This window comes from Lissotriton helveticus, chromosome 3_1 (genome assembly GCF_964261635.1).
Source record: "Lissotriton helveticus chromosome 3_1, aLisHel1.1, whole genome shotgun sequence".
Classification (NCBI taxonomy): Eukaryota; Metazoa; Chordata; class Amphibia; order Caudata; family Salamandridae; genus Lissotriton; species Lissotriton helveticus.
In genome coordinates, this window is record NC_136061.1 from 802354223 (window position 1) to 802369101 (window position 14879).

The window sequence follows — 14879 nt, forward strand, 5'->3', positions numbered from 1 at the left end:
CCGACATGGATTTTTTGGGGGATCTATAAAAGGAATGATTACATATGCATTAATTGCTCCCCTTTATTAAAAAAATGAAGAAATGAATGAATGAAAAAATAAAATGAATGAATGAAAAAATTAATTAATGAACTATCATCCAGTATGGCTCTAAGACTATTTTGAAGCGCCCCAGTGTGATGGTTGACCTTTTTCGGGACGTATCTCTTGGGTGACTTGAGTCCAAACCACTACTAACATTTATATATTTCAGATAGATCATTTAGTCCATCTGCTGCTGTATTGAATTTTACAATCAGCAATGCTTCTCTTTGGATTTGATGTCTGTCTAGATTACCTCCTTCGGGATCTTGTTCAATCTTAGATATTATAGTCCATGATAGGTATTTCTCTACATAGTTCTTATTTATCCAGTGGTTGACCAACGGGGCCGTCTGCACTTTCTTACGCATTCTTGATTTATGTTGTATTATCTGTTGCCGTACCTCTTGATTGGTTTTTCCAATATAATGTTTGGGAAAAGGGCACACAATTCCATAGACTACATTTTTTGTTTTACAGTTAGTGAATGTGTCATGTCTCCAATTGACATTCTTATACGGAAAAAGGGAACCTTCAATAGTTGATCGCAGCACACACAGGTACCTCACTTGTGGTGACCCGTGATTGTGGGTAAGCATAATTTCTCACGCAATGTATTTTTAGGTGATGTTCTTGGTAATAAAGCTCAGATCACTTGATTACCAATGCTGCTTTCCTTTTTGTGGGGAAATGGGAGAGGGGGTGGAAAATAACGTGTCCAGATTCTGGATCAAATGGCAGTTTTGGTGGATAACTTTTTTTTTTAGAAAATTGGTATTGGGGCAAAATGATGTTACACAGACTAGGCGATCTGTTGATTGTTTTTCTTTTTTCTGTAAGGGTGTTCCTTGTCCTGATGAAAGGCTGAAATATTTAAGTTATACAATCAAACCTATTTGGGCAACATTGTCTTGTTGTTCCACTTATGTGTTCACATTGTCTTGTCTTTGATTATGTTCAAATTTGTCATAATCTGTTGTACGTTCTAAGTGTTGTTTAGGTCATGCTGTGTTCTTGTTTAAGTTTGAAAATGTTTCTTTGAAAATTGTGGTTGTGGGTTTGTAATAGTGTATCTGTGTTGCTTGTATACATTGATGATTTTTTGATAATGAAGTGAATTGTTTCAAAAATAAAACTAAATAGAAATTTAAACATCCGTTTCTGGGTCACATTGATCGGTTTACGTGTGCCCTAATGGAAAACTATCAGTATTGGCATGTTTGTTGTTGCTTATGAATATTTGGCTCGGCCTTACTGATTAAGGGCCAGAACCCTCTTTTGTAAGTATGTCAAATAGGAGGTAGCATGTCCTGAAGTGGTTCAAGTCTCAACCAGAAGTGGGACCAGTCCAGAGGGTGTTTCTCTATTTCCTACTTCTTCTCTGTTTTCCCCCTGAAGTTGGAAACATATAGCTATGTACTGTGTATGGAGGAAGATGGCTAATAGCCAGACGTGCTCCAGCTTACTGGTGCATGACTGTATCCCAGTGATTTGTGTCCGTGGCATAAAGTAATCACCAGTTTGTGATTGATTCAGATCACACCGGCTGCAGGAAAATTGGCTTGTCCAGTGTTATACCGGATGTAAGACAACTATGAGAGGAGCAAGTACAAACTTAAATTGTAATTTGACTTGTTTCCTCAGTTATACAAGGTTAGGAAAAGTAAGAGAATAGATGCGAAAAATTATTATTCATGATCGCAAAATATATTGGCTGAACTGGTTGACTTATCCTACATGAGTGGAACTATTTTGAACTTTCCGATTGCTAAATTTAATACTAGAATATGAACTTGAAATCATATGAACATCATGGTACTGCTGCCACTGCATTTTGATTATGTTTGAGTAATCAAATACACAGAATTAAAGGTAATGTGAGAGAGCACCACAGGCTTTGCGCCAGAAACAGTTTTATTTACTCGGAGGTCAAAATCCATTGAATGCATCCAACACGTTTGAATACTTGCAGGCTTTCTATGTTCACCAGTATTTTATGGCAGTCCTACTCTGGGATGCTCACTTCATGTCCCTCTAAAGCAGAGGTCTTCAATCTGTGGGGCGCGACCTCCAGGGGGGCCGTGGAGTCCTGGGAAGGGGGGGTCGCAGATTCTGTCAGAGCGTGCGGTGCCTTGAAACGCGTGGTTTGCCCATAAGCGCCATACCTGCATATTTTAAAGGTTCCCGCAGCGTTGCTGTGCTCATTGTACACACATAAAAGAGCCAGTCGAGAGCAGGTGGTGTTGGGCTGGTTTGAGGGTGCTCACGGCGGAGGCCTAATTCACGCCGAGGGGTGAAAAACTTTAAAGCCTCATTAACAAGCAAAAGGTCTTTTAAAGACAGGTGAAGTACTCCGGTGTGGTTTTGTGTGTGTACGTGAAGCTGTTTCAGCCGGGCGCACATACACGAGGAGGGGGGGTGGCTGGGGGAGGAGGCTGTAGCACTTTGAGTTTAATGGGTGTTGTGCGCCTGGAGCTGTGGGTCCCGCCAGTAAAGCACGTGAAAGGCCCCCGACATGTCCCATAAATCATTGGTTTAAGTCCCAAGAGCCCTCATACCTGGCACCTGTGCGGGGGTAATGTGCCTGAGAGTCTGTTCTTCACTGTGAGATGTTGTTACAGCCTGTCTGCTCTCTCCCCCTCTCCCCCCCACCACCAGCAGGGAGGCACAGAGATGCCCTCCCATGAGAGATGAAGAAGGAAGAAGACGCAGAGAGATACTACCCCCCATGAGAGAGGCACAGAAAAGGTGGGTGGATGAATGATGGGTGGAAGTATGGATGAAAGGGTGGATGTATGAAGGATGTATGGATGAAAGGGTGGATGGATGAAGGATGTATGGATGGAAGGATGATAGGGTGGATGGATGGACGAAGGATGGATGTATGGATGGATAAAAGGTTGCATGGATGAAGGATGGACGGATGTTTGAAAAGGTGTAAGGATGAATGATGGGGGGATGGATGGATAAAAGGGTGGATGGATGAAGGATGTATGTATGGATGAAAGGGTGTATGAATGGAAGGACGGCTGGGTGGATGGATGAAGGATGGATGTATGGATGGATAAAAGGTTGCATGGATGAATGATGGATGGATGTGCGAATAGGTGAGTGGATGAAGGATGGATGGATGGATGAAAGGGTGGATGGATGAAGGATGGATGGATGGAAGGATATAAGGGTGGACGGATGAAGGATGGATGTATGGACAGAAGGATGAAAGGGTGGATGGATGATGGATGGATATATGGATGGATAAAAGGTTGCATGGATGATGGATTGATGTGTGAAAATGTGGGTGGATGAATGATGGGTCGATGGATGGATGAAAGGGTGGGTGGATGAAAGATGGATGTATGGATGAAAGGGTGGATGGATGAAGGATGGATGGAAGGGTGGATGGATGAAGGATGTATGGATGGATAAAAGGTTGCATGGATGAATGATGGATGGATGTGTGAAAAGGTGGGTGGGTGGATGAATGATGGGTAGATGGATGGATGAAAGGGTGGATGAAGGATGGATGTATGGATGAAAGGGTGGATGGATGCAGGATGGATGTATGGATGGAAGGATGAAAGGGTGAATGGCGCGACCCCCAGGGGGGTCATGGAATCCTGGGAAGGGGGTTGCAGATTTCCCACCTTCACTTGTCCCTGCAAAAAGACAGCGCTCCTGCCCTGGGAAGGCTAATTTAGATCATTATCAGCTGCTTTGCTTGCCTGAATGAAAGGCAAATGTGCCTTATTAGTTAATCTGTAAGTGTTTTTGGTTGCTTGGGAGCAGTCTGACTCTTTGTGATGACAAAGATTTGTTCGGCTCGGTGACGGTCATCCAGCTGCATCAGTGAGACAAGGGCTGAGGTGCGGGGTGAAGACGGTGCTCTTTGCTGTGCTGACAGATCACAGTGCAGGTGATAGTGCCAGTTGCGGGGAGCTGGTGTTGGTTGGTCCAGACTGCGGTGTAGGACGGGACGGTGTGTCAAAGACTTGCGAGCAGTGCTCCCAAGCCAGGGTGCGGTCATGGTTTTCGAAGTCAGCGATGGCGTCGGTGAGACCATGGCGGCAAAGTGCAGCGAGGTGGTGCAGAGTGCGGTGGCCACAGGTCACTTGCAAGCAGCAGCTATTCGACGGTCGTTGTCATCAGTGAGACCAGGGTTGCAGTGCGAGATGCGGCAGTGCCCTCTGCGTTACCTTCGGGACACGGAGTCAGCGACGGAGTCAACGACAAAGTCGGTGACAAGTCGGTTGCTTTCCACCCTCTGTGGCAACTGAATCCACGGTTCCAGAGGCGGTACCCAGAGGTAGGTGAAGTCTTTGCGGTCCCTTCGACTTCAGAACAGGAGGCAAGCTCTACTTCAAGCCCTTGGAGATATGCAGCAACAAGTAAAGGAAATTTAGTCCAGTCCTTTCACTGCCCAAGGCAGAAGCAGCAACTGCAGGCCAACCCAACAAAGCAACAACACAGCAAAGGGGCAGTACTCCTCTTGGCAGTTCTTCCAGCTCTTCTTCTTGGCAGGTTCCTTGATTCCAGCGAGTTCCACAGTTCTGGAGTCTGGGCCCCAATATTTATACTCCGTTTCTCTTTGTGCTTTTGGGCAGAGAGTGCCTGTGACAAGCCCAAACCAGTTCCATCCTCTTTGGCCCAGCTTCCTGGCAGGAGGTGGTGACAGCATTGTCCAAGGCAGACCAGGCCCATTCAGGTGCCAGGAAATCTCCGCCCACTATATAAATACAGCCCAGGTCCATTCAGCACAGCCCTCACTCTTCCAGGACAGGCTGGACATGCCTTGACCCCCCAGTGGCTGTCTGGAGTGACAGGGGCTGGGCATGTGCATGTTCATCAAAGCCAAACAGTCAATCCACAAACCCAGCAGAGAGACACAGGATAGCTAAGCAACAAAATACCTACTTTCTAAAAGTGCTATTTCCAAACACAGAACATAAAAATCATCTTTACTAAAAGATTCATTTTTATATTCTGAGTTCAAGCATACTAAAACCCATTTCTCTATCTTGTCCCAATGGGAAGATATGCTTGTAAGATGTTGTAAGTAAACTCCCATTCTATCCTGTGGAACAAATAGCCTTTCCATAGTGAAAAATGAAACACACTGTAATTCACTGCCAGGACATGTCACACACACCAGTACATGTCCTACCTTTAATATACATCGCACCCTGCACACAGGGGTACCTTGGGCCTAACTTAGCAGTGACTTACATGTAAGAAAAGTGAAGAATAGGGCCTGGCAAGTGGGTGCACTTGCCAGATCAACATGGCAGTTACAAACTGCACACACACACACACTGCAGTGGCAGGCCTGAAAACCCTTTTCAGGGCTGCTTTGGTGAATGGCACAATCAGTGCTACAGGCCCACCAGCAGCATTTGATTTACAGGCCCCGGCACCCTCAGTGCACTTTACTAGGGACTTACTAGTAAGTCTAACATGCCAATCATGGAAACACCGTTCCATAATACAATTTACAATACGAGCACTTGCACTTTAACACTGAACAGCAGTGAGAAAGTGCACAGAGACAGTAAACCAGAAAAAAGAGTCAAAACTAGGATGTCAGAAAGGAAAAAAACAGGGGAATCATGCCAAAAGATGCCAGGTCTAACAGGCGCATTTATGGTTGTCGATAGTTGATGAGGAGGAGTACCAGTTTCTAGAAACTTTTTGTCAGAAGGACGTCCTTACACCTAAAAAGATTTGACAAGGGGGTCTCGGCATCAAAAAGTTTGAAGACCTCTGCTCTAAAGAGATTTCTTCCTATGTAATGAAACAGCATTGTTTTGCAATATTGTGTGTGAGTAAATCATACTGTGCGTGGTAGATTCATATATTGTGAATACAAAACGTAAATGTAAACCTTCGTTTTGTGGACATAAGGCCTTGAAATGTCAATCAAAAATGTGTGAGCCTTGTCCCCAGACATTAGGACAATTGCTTTATTTTTTTTTTTTTTTTGGAGGCAACTTTGAATTATGATACATAGTTTAAACTTTCAATAGATAAGAGGAATTGCATTTGAGCATGTTTCTTGCTCAGTTGATAACTACATTCATGCTATTTTTCTTTCACAGAATCGGACAGTGACATAAAAGTAAAGATGGGACAAGAGCCTTTGAACGTTTTGGTTCATGAAGATGTTGCACTTGAGTGTTTATTGATTGGTTACAACGATATTCTTCAGTCTGAAAAATTGGGTGTGCGGTGGAACTTTGGTGAGGAAACCATTTGTTCATATGAAGCTGGAAACCTAATTAAAAATTGGAACAACACAGAGATATATGAAGAGAACATTCTCAAAAAGAATATGACTCTAATATTAAAGAACGTAACATTTAATCATGACGGATACTACAGATGTGATGTAATTATCGCACCAGATCACCGAGCAGCTGGAGGTTCAACACTTTTAGTTTCAGGTAAAAAAAATAAGTATTTATCAAGCAAACATACTTTGTTCTGTTATTTTTATTAATGATATCATAAAAATCTATACAACCCTATAGTTGGGGTGGTAGGGCTTAACTTGTAATTCATGTTTTGGAGTGGCCTGAGTGACATGCGGGAACTTGTCTTTTTCAGCAAATTCTTGCATTGGTGTCCCTGTCATTTTAACTGAATACTTCTCATTCTTTTATAGCGCTCTTTCTGGTAGCTACTGTATCAAACCCCAGATTCGTCAACTTTTGAATATGCCTAAGGCTTATGACTGGATAGAGAGGAAACTTGTTTAAGCAGTATCCCTGCACATTAGTAGGTGGTGCCGTGCGGCTCAGCATCAATGTTGTTCCACTCTGGAAGTGGCGTGCGGACCCGTATATAGGTGACACTCGCGTGCGCTGATGTCAGTTTGTTTCTAAGCTGTCCACACCACAAGATGCAGAGTCCAATAGAAAATTGACTTGACCACTGTGCAGATTTCTATGTTTGTGACGCTTTTAAGTGGAAAAAGAGCCCTGTCATACAACAGGGATAATGAGAGGGTCAGTGAGGAATCTGCAGTAATGTAGAATGTCCACCAGAAAGAGTGTTACCTAAGGTAAGTAAATTGCTCTTTTGATAGATACTTCTTACTGCAGATTCCTCACCTTTTGAAAAGATCCCAAAGCAGTACCTCCCCGGTGGTGGGTCTGTGAACTGTCTAAAACCAAGAAGTCCTGCAGGACTTAGCTGGCAAAATGCCCAACTCGATGGTCCTGACTGTCCAGACTGTAGTGCTTTATGCACGTGTGGAGTGCCACCCATATAGTACACCGAGAAATATCCAGATCACTCCATGTGCCAAAGTAGTGGTAGCAGCCTTGACTCTGGTGAAATGAGTCCACAAACTTTCTGGGGTGGCTCCTTGGCAAGTGCGCAGAAGATTTTAATGCAGAGCACGAACTACCAACACATGATCCCCTTATGTACAAACTTGCCTTTCTTTTCACCAGCAAATTCTACTAGGAGCTTATCATCCACACAATATTCCCTGGTACAGTGTTAATTTAAAAGCTAAGAGCCCTTTTAGAATACAGCCATTGAAGACTCTTCTCCTCCTTACAGGGGTGAGGTGAAGGGAAGAACCCCAATATGGTGATGTTTTGCCTGATGTGAAAAGGAGTCACCACTTGGTGGAATGGAAGCTGGGGTTTTCAGGATCAGCCTGTCTGGGAAGAAAGTAGTGTATGGCGGGTTGATAGAGAGGGCTTGCATCACACTAACCCACTGCACTGATGTCATGGTGATGAGGGACACTGTGTTTAGGGTACGAAGCCGTAGAGGGCAGTGAAGCAGTAGTTAAAAAGGAGTACACATGAGGAAGATGAGGACCAAGTTAAGAGCCCACTAATGCGTGATGAAGGAAGAGGGTGAAACTAATGTTGCAAATGATTTAAAACATATCACAACAGGTGATTTAAACAAAGAAGGCTAATCCGGCAACTGCAAAAAGTCCAAAAGCCACAACAGACACCCTTTAACTGTGCCCAAAGCAAGACCTTGCTCGGCTAAGGACAATACAAAAAGCAGTACTTTGGATTACCTTTGCTTGAAATGGGTTATTCTGACGAGGACCGCACCAAACCACAAATTTGTCCCTACTGCAGACATATAGTCATTTTGTTGCAGGCTGTCTGGCTGCCAAGATGACATATACACCCTTGGGAGTGAGAATGAAGGCAGTCCGCTTTGGCTGTTTAATCTCAAAGCATGGAGGTGAAGAATGCACAGGAACCTGCCCTGCTGCTGCAACTGAAAATCCTCCCAAAGCAGAAGCCTGATCTCAGGATAGATTCTTAATCTGAGGAAGTCTGGCTACCATATTTGCCTTGCCCTGTCTAGTGCCACTGGGATGATTTGGGCTTAGTCATTCCTGACCTGCTTCAGAATTCAGGTAGGAGAAGTATTGGCAGGAAGGGGTGCAAGAGTCCAGAGTTTCAATCTAGGATGTATGTATCCATATGGGAGAGATGCCTTCGAAGCTCCAGCGTGCAAAAGTACTGACATTGCACGTTCTCCATGGCGATTAGATCAAGCCAAGGTTCAACTCATTCATGGAAGAGAACTTGCACCACCTCAGGTCTAAGTGCCATTCATGATCTGATAGGCGACCGTGACTGGGTTTTTCTGCACTGGCATTTAGGAAGCCTGCCAGGTGGTGAACTACTAGGAATATGCCCTGTGCTCCAACCACTTTCAGAGATTTAGTGCCTCCTGGCACTGGGCCCATGACCTATCTGTTTGTTGCAATACCACATGGCAGTGATGTTGTTTGTGAGCACCTGCTCCAGCCTCGCTTTGTTGGATGATAAGGTGTTCAACCAGGACCTGGTCTCTGATTCTTCCATATAGCTGACCTAACTCAGAAGCGACACATTGGGTACCAATGTTAGCCATGGGTGGATTAGGGAAAGGTGTCTGCCGATGACACAGTGGCTGTCCAGCAACCACCACTGCTGGTCATTTGCAGTCTCTGGTTATCAATTTAAGGTCTGGTCCAGCTCCAGTCCCTGCCCCTGGTCAAGTTGTGATTCCCAGTCAATGCACCAAGACTGTTGAAGAGAGCCTTTTAATAGCTAATCTAACATAGCTTTGCCTTCAGTGACGGATGCCATGTACTCTCTCTCTCTCTCATCAGTGTACACTAACCGTGGCATGCTATGGCTTCTGAGGGCCAAGGACAAGGAGCCATTATACTGCACATTTGAGAGGCCCTTAGCCATCATTTTGTGATATCTGGGGTGATGCACCTTTGAAAAAAGGAGGGTGCTTTTCTCTAATTAAATGACCTTTCGCTAGTGTGCAGATAAAACATGATATAATGCAATCAATCAAAGGCTGATGATTGTTGGCTGATAAATGTGTGAATGATGCTTACAACAACTAGTGGCTGATGTGTGCTGACCTGTTGCCCCTCTCTGTCTTTATAAATAATTCTAATATCTAAAGCCCAAGGTAGGCCAAAATCGGACACTATCAAACCCCAGAGGAAGTGGTCTAAGTTTACGGCTACCAAGTTTAACCTTGCTCTTCAGCAGGGAGGGCAACCGGGAGGGAGCGATGTCGAAATGGCCTGCACTGCTCTTGATCAATGCATTTGTGATGCACTCGACAAGGTGGCGCCATGGGCCACTAACGCTCCTACGAGACAATCCAGATCCGCGCCCTGGTTCAATGAGGAGCTGAAGGCCATGAAATCGGTCTGTAAACATCTGGAACGTAGGTGGAGGAAAGATTTCTCAGAAGAGGGGAGGACCACATATAAAACCAATCTAAAGATGTGTTACTCCCTCATAAGGAAGACTCGAGCGGCACACTACAGTATAAAGATTGAACTTGCCGACAATTCCTCGAGAGAACTATTTGTGATTTTTAAAGAGCTTTCGTCCCTTGATAGAACCTCTGCCCTAGTAAAGCCTCTGTTGAGTCTTACAATTTGATTGCAGACTACTTTTCAGATAAATTAGAGAAGATCTACTCTACCTTCCCGGAGGAGGCCAGTAGTAGGAAAAATGATTGGAAGGGAGTATGCCAACTGGAAGATGCTTCTGGTCTCTCCAGTTTCAGTCTCCCCTCCTTAGACGATGTAAAATCCATAGCTTTGAACATCAAGTCAGGCTCCCCGAAAGACCCCATTAAACCGAGAAACATGAGGGAGAGTATGGACATTTTAGGACCATACATTAGACACCTTATTAAACTCTCCTTTGAGGCAGGAGTAGTTCCCCAAGGATGGAAGGAGACAGTAGTTTTCCCTATTAAAAAGAAACCGGTGATTAGTGCCAGCCAACTTGAGAATCTCCGTCCCATATCCCACCTACTTTTCTTCGTGAAGATCACGGAGAAGGTGGTTAATGCTCAGATAACTGACCACATGAATCAAGCCAGCCTACTTCACCCCACGCAATCGGGCTTCCGAACTTCATATTCCACAGAGTGGGCGCTGCTTCTGTCCACTGAAACCATCCGTCGGCTGGTCGATACTGGGCAGACGGTGGGGCTGATTCTGTTGGATCTTAGCGCAGGTTTCGACACCGTGGCCCATCCCATACTGATTCAGCGCCTCAAGGAGAGCGGAATGACCAACCTGGCTCTGAAATGGTTAGGCTCCGTCCTTCAGGATAGAAGCTTTCAAGTATCCCAAGAGCAGTACTACTCTAAGAAGATCAGATTGGGTCAGGGGGTACCCCAGGGATCGATACTCAGCCCTACGCTTTTTAATCTGTACATCGCCCCTCTGTCTAACATCATTGATAAATAGGGCATTAGTATCGTGTCATACGCGGATAACACGCAGCTTGTCGTATCCTTGACCCAACCCCAGCAAGAAGCTGCCACTAACTTCTCGGCTTGCCTTCAAGAGCTCTGTCTGGATGGCCAACAATTGTTTAAAGTTAAATGGCGGCAAGACTGAGGTCCTCATTGTGGGAAACACCCCCGCAATATGGTCTCCGAGTTGGTGGCCGCAAACTCTGGGTACCACCCCTGTCCCCAAGGAGGAGGTCAAAAACCTGGGGATATGGTTAGACCCCACTCTCTCCTATGATCACCACACTAGGACGGTGGCAGGAAAGTGCTTTGGTATAATGAAGGCCCTTCGGAAAATCTTAGACGGGCTCCCAGTAGCTGCCAGGAAAACCCTAGTCTACGCATTTGTCACCTCTCGCTTGGACTATGGAAATGCACTCTACATAGGGGCCAATAAAAAGAGTGTGCTAAGATTACAGTGCATCCAAAATGCTGCGGCCCGCTTGGTCCTGATGCTTCTCAGGAGAGCCTCATCTAAAAAGGCCCAAACTACCCTCCATTGGCTCCCTATAAGGGAAATAATTATATTTAAAACTATGTGTATTAGCCAACGTATTCTGTTGAGAAAAGGCCCAGGGTACTTGCACAACCTACTGGTTCCCTACATGCCTACTAGAGCCCTGCGCTCCCAGGGCGCTGGATTGGTGAAAGTTCCAGTGATAAAAACAATGAGAATGGGATGCCGTTCTTTTCGCTATTTGGCCGCCAAGCAATGGAACGCTCTCCCCTTTGACCTCCGTATGGAACAGTCAGAGAACATCTTCAGAAAAGGGCTGAAAACTTGGCTTTTCCAGGCGTAAAGCACCTGATCCTTTAGTTTCACTGGACCATTCTTCGCATCCTCTCTGTACCTTTCTTGCTGACCGCAGCGCGGGGACACACTAGTTCGTGTAACCAGGCGCTTTATAAACTCTCTTTGATTGATTGATTGAAATAGTGTATGTTTTGCGTGACAGCTAAAGTTGCTTATAGCCAGAATCTTACAAGGAGCTATTCTCTGTCTGTGGCTTTGGCTTCAATAAAAAAAGAAGCCATTCATCTCTTGATTGATGTGAGGCAGGCACCAAATTCGGGCCCAGAAGATACCTAAAAAATATTATGCATGATCAGCATACCAGTGGATTGAGATGCACTCACCATTCTTAAGTTCTCCCAACTAAAGTTGAATTTAAAAGAACTGCAAGTTAAACAGCCACCTCAATTTTATTTAGATTCAGGAAGTTGAATTACAACTTAAAGTGTGTGTAGTAAAATTACATTGAACTGCAGTAAACAAATACAGCATTGTGTGGCCACACGTGGATTACCACAATGTAAGGTTGGTGGTATGTTACATTGAGTGTACCCTGATTAGCTGTGTGTGCCCACTTAACATAGCTATGAATTTCCACAAATCTGTGCCTCATAGTATGCCAGCAGAGCAGCACTCTTACCTGACACTTTGCGACAGGGAGGAAGGAAATATGACCCATGAATGGAGGTTGCCAGTGGCGATGGTAAACAGTACTGTTATTGACTTCAGCAGCCCTCATTGAGGCCTCCACCGCTAGTGGGACAGGCTAAAGGCTCTCTGGTGTAGAGCCAGGCTACACAGCTTTTTGCCTTGTCTGGCTCTTGGCGAGTGAGCATCCTGGTCTGGCTTTGGAAAGGTGCAAGGGGTGCAGTCATTTACTGCACTTGGTGTTTGCAGCCTACTGGAGTAGCACGGGAAATCTCCCTTCCCATTCTTGTTCTAGAGAGTGCACAAGATTTCGGTCACCCTTCAAGTGGTGTTCTTCCTTGCCTCCGTTGTTTGGTGCTGAGACTCCTCTTAGACAATATGCTCTTAGCGGACGTTGAAAGCCCAATTCTCTGAGGCAACTACTATGATACTGCAGCTTCCCATCCACCGTGCGAATGGCTTAAAGTACCATTTTGGCGGACTGCATATTGCTTTATGATATAGCTCGTATTTTGTTACCCATTTAATTTCTGATTACTAAGGTATATACAATGTATTTTTGTGTTAAAAAAATACCGTGTGGATTTAAATTGTTGACTACCCCCTCTCTCTCTTTCAATGGGGAAATTGATATATCCTTATTCAGAACTGGTAACATTCTTATTCAAGCACCTTAACTTCACCTCAACACTTTCGACAGCCATTTCTGCAACATGGCCTATCTTCGCTCTCAAATGAGTCAAAATCCCTCAGCTACCCTACTGCCATGTCTCCATGTGATGTCCCCCTCTTCCCCGTCCAGTCACAAGTTCCCCTTCCTTCCCTGCCCCCTCCTCATCCTCTGACTGGGCTACACTCCTCAGCGGGCGGAGGAACTCCCTCCCCCTCTCTCCCAAGTTCGTTTAACCTCTCTCCCACTATAACCATTGATCGCTCTCCTCATATCCCAACCATCTTTCCAGGTTCTCTCCCTAACTCCTCCTACTCATTCCCCCCCCCCCCAACCCACCCCCCCATTTGGGACCCCTACTACACTCTCCTCTATGGTGAATGACCCGACAACTAATGAAATCCCTTCCAAACGACACAAGGTGGTTCATTCCTGTAACTCTCTCTCATTGTCCCTTCTCAACCCCTGATTGTTTGATGGACTCAAAGCACGCAGCATCTATTTAACACTTGTCCAAACCTCATCAACCACCTGCCCACAGTTTGGATGCCCTCTACCATCTCTGTTCACCCGCCTCTCGTTGAATTCCCCCCCCATCATATCGACCCCCCCCCTTCTCTTGTGTTCTCTACTGAAACTTTATTGCTCAGACACTGAACAGCATAGTACGCAAACTCAATTTCATGACCACAGAATTAACAAGGCTTAGAGGCATCTCTCTAAGCCTCTGACCCTGCTTGCAGGTCAGGTCACCCCCCCTGATGCCGGACAGCGCCACCGCCAAGCGCCTGCTCCTTTGCTGCGAGTGATCGTGCCCGCTGCCTGCCTCGGATCATCTCCGCTCCAGTAACTCCCCCACTCCACCCTTTCTCGCTCTTCTTCCCACTCCCTTTCGTCACTGCCCCTGAGGCCACGCCCCCTCGTCGCCCCGCTCCCGCCTCCCAGCTGCCCCTCCCATCTCTCCTTAAATGGTGGCCGCCGCTCCGACACACAGCGGACGCGCGCAGCAGGCACGCCGATTGCACGCCAATTGCACGCCAAAGGCAAACCCGTCTGCGCCCATCCATGCCTGGACCACGCCCAGCGCCAGGACCCCTGGCACTCCACAACGCCAGACTCGATATGACGCCAACACCCTTCACGCTCTCAACACCGGCCGAGACCACCGCTGCTTCCAGGCCGCCCCGAAACGCACCCACGGACCCTTCTGTTGCCACACCTGCAACTTCACCTGCAACAGAACCACCAAGCCTCCAATGACCGGACCCAACCACCTTCGATGCATCCTCCTCAACACCTGCTCCCCACGCAAACACGCCGTCTAGCTCTGGGACCTGCTCGACACCTCCGCCCCAGAGTTGCCTTCCTGACCGAGACCTGGTGGAACAACTTCTCGGAACCTGACATTGCCATAGCCATCCCAGACGGCTACAAGATCTCCCGCAGAGACCGCACCAACGGAGTCGGAGGAGGAATAGCCATCGTCCACAAGTCCACCCTCCAGGTCTACACCCTCGCAGACGACTCCCTCAACTCCGCTGAACACCTCCACTTCCGAATCCACACCGGCCCCAACACCACCCTCAGAGGAACACTCGTCTACATACCTCCCGGACCACGAGCCCTGTTCAGCGACTCCATCGCCGACCTCGCCAGCACCCACGCACTCGCCTCCACAGACTACATCCTCCTCGGGGACCTGAACTTCCACCTCGAGAACAACAACAACGCCAACTCCGCCACCCTTATCGACAACCTCGCCAACCTCGGCCTCAGACAGCTCATCACCGAACCCACCCACGCCGCCGGCCACACGCTTGACCCAGTCTTCTCCAAAAGCACCCAAATCGCCTTCAACACCACCACCGAACTCCACTGGAC

General features: G+C 46.5%; 1 protein-coding gene across 1 annotated transcript in view; it reads left to right on the forward strand.

Moving 5' to 3' along the window:
- LOC144822970 (uncharacterized) overlaps window positions 1–14879 on the forward strand; it is a 334437-nt gene that overhangs the window by 25579 nt on the left and 293979 nt on the right. The window contains exon 2 of the mRNA XM_078681057.1: window positions 6174–6518. Coding sequence (XP_078537183.1) covers window positions 6174–6518 — 345 coding nt within the window. The remainder of the gene's footprint in view (window positions 1–6173; window positions 6519–14879) is intronic.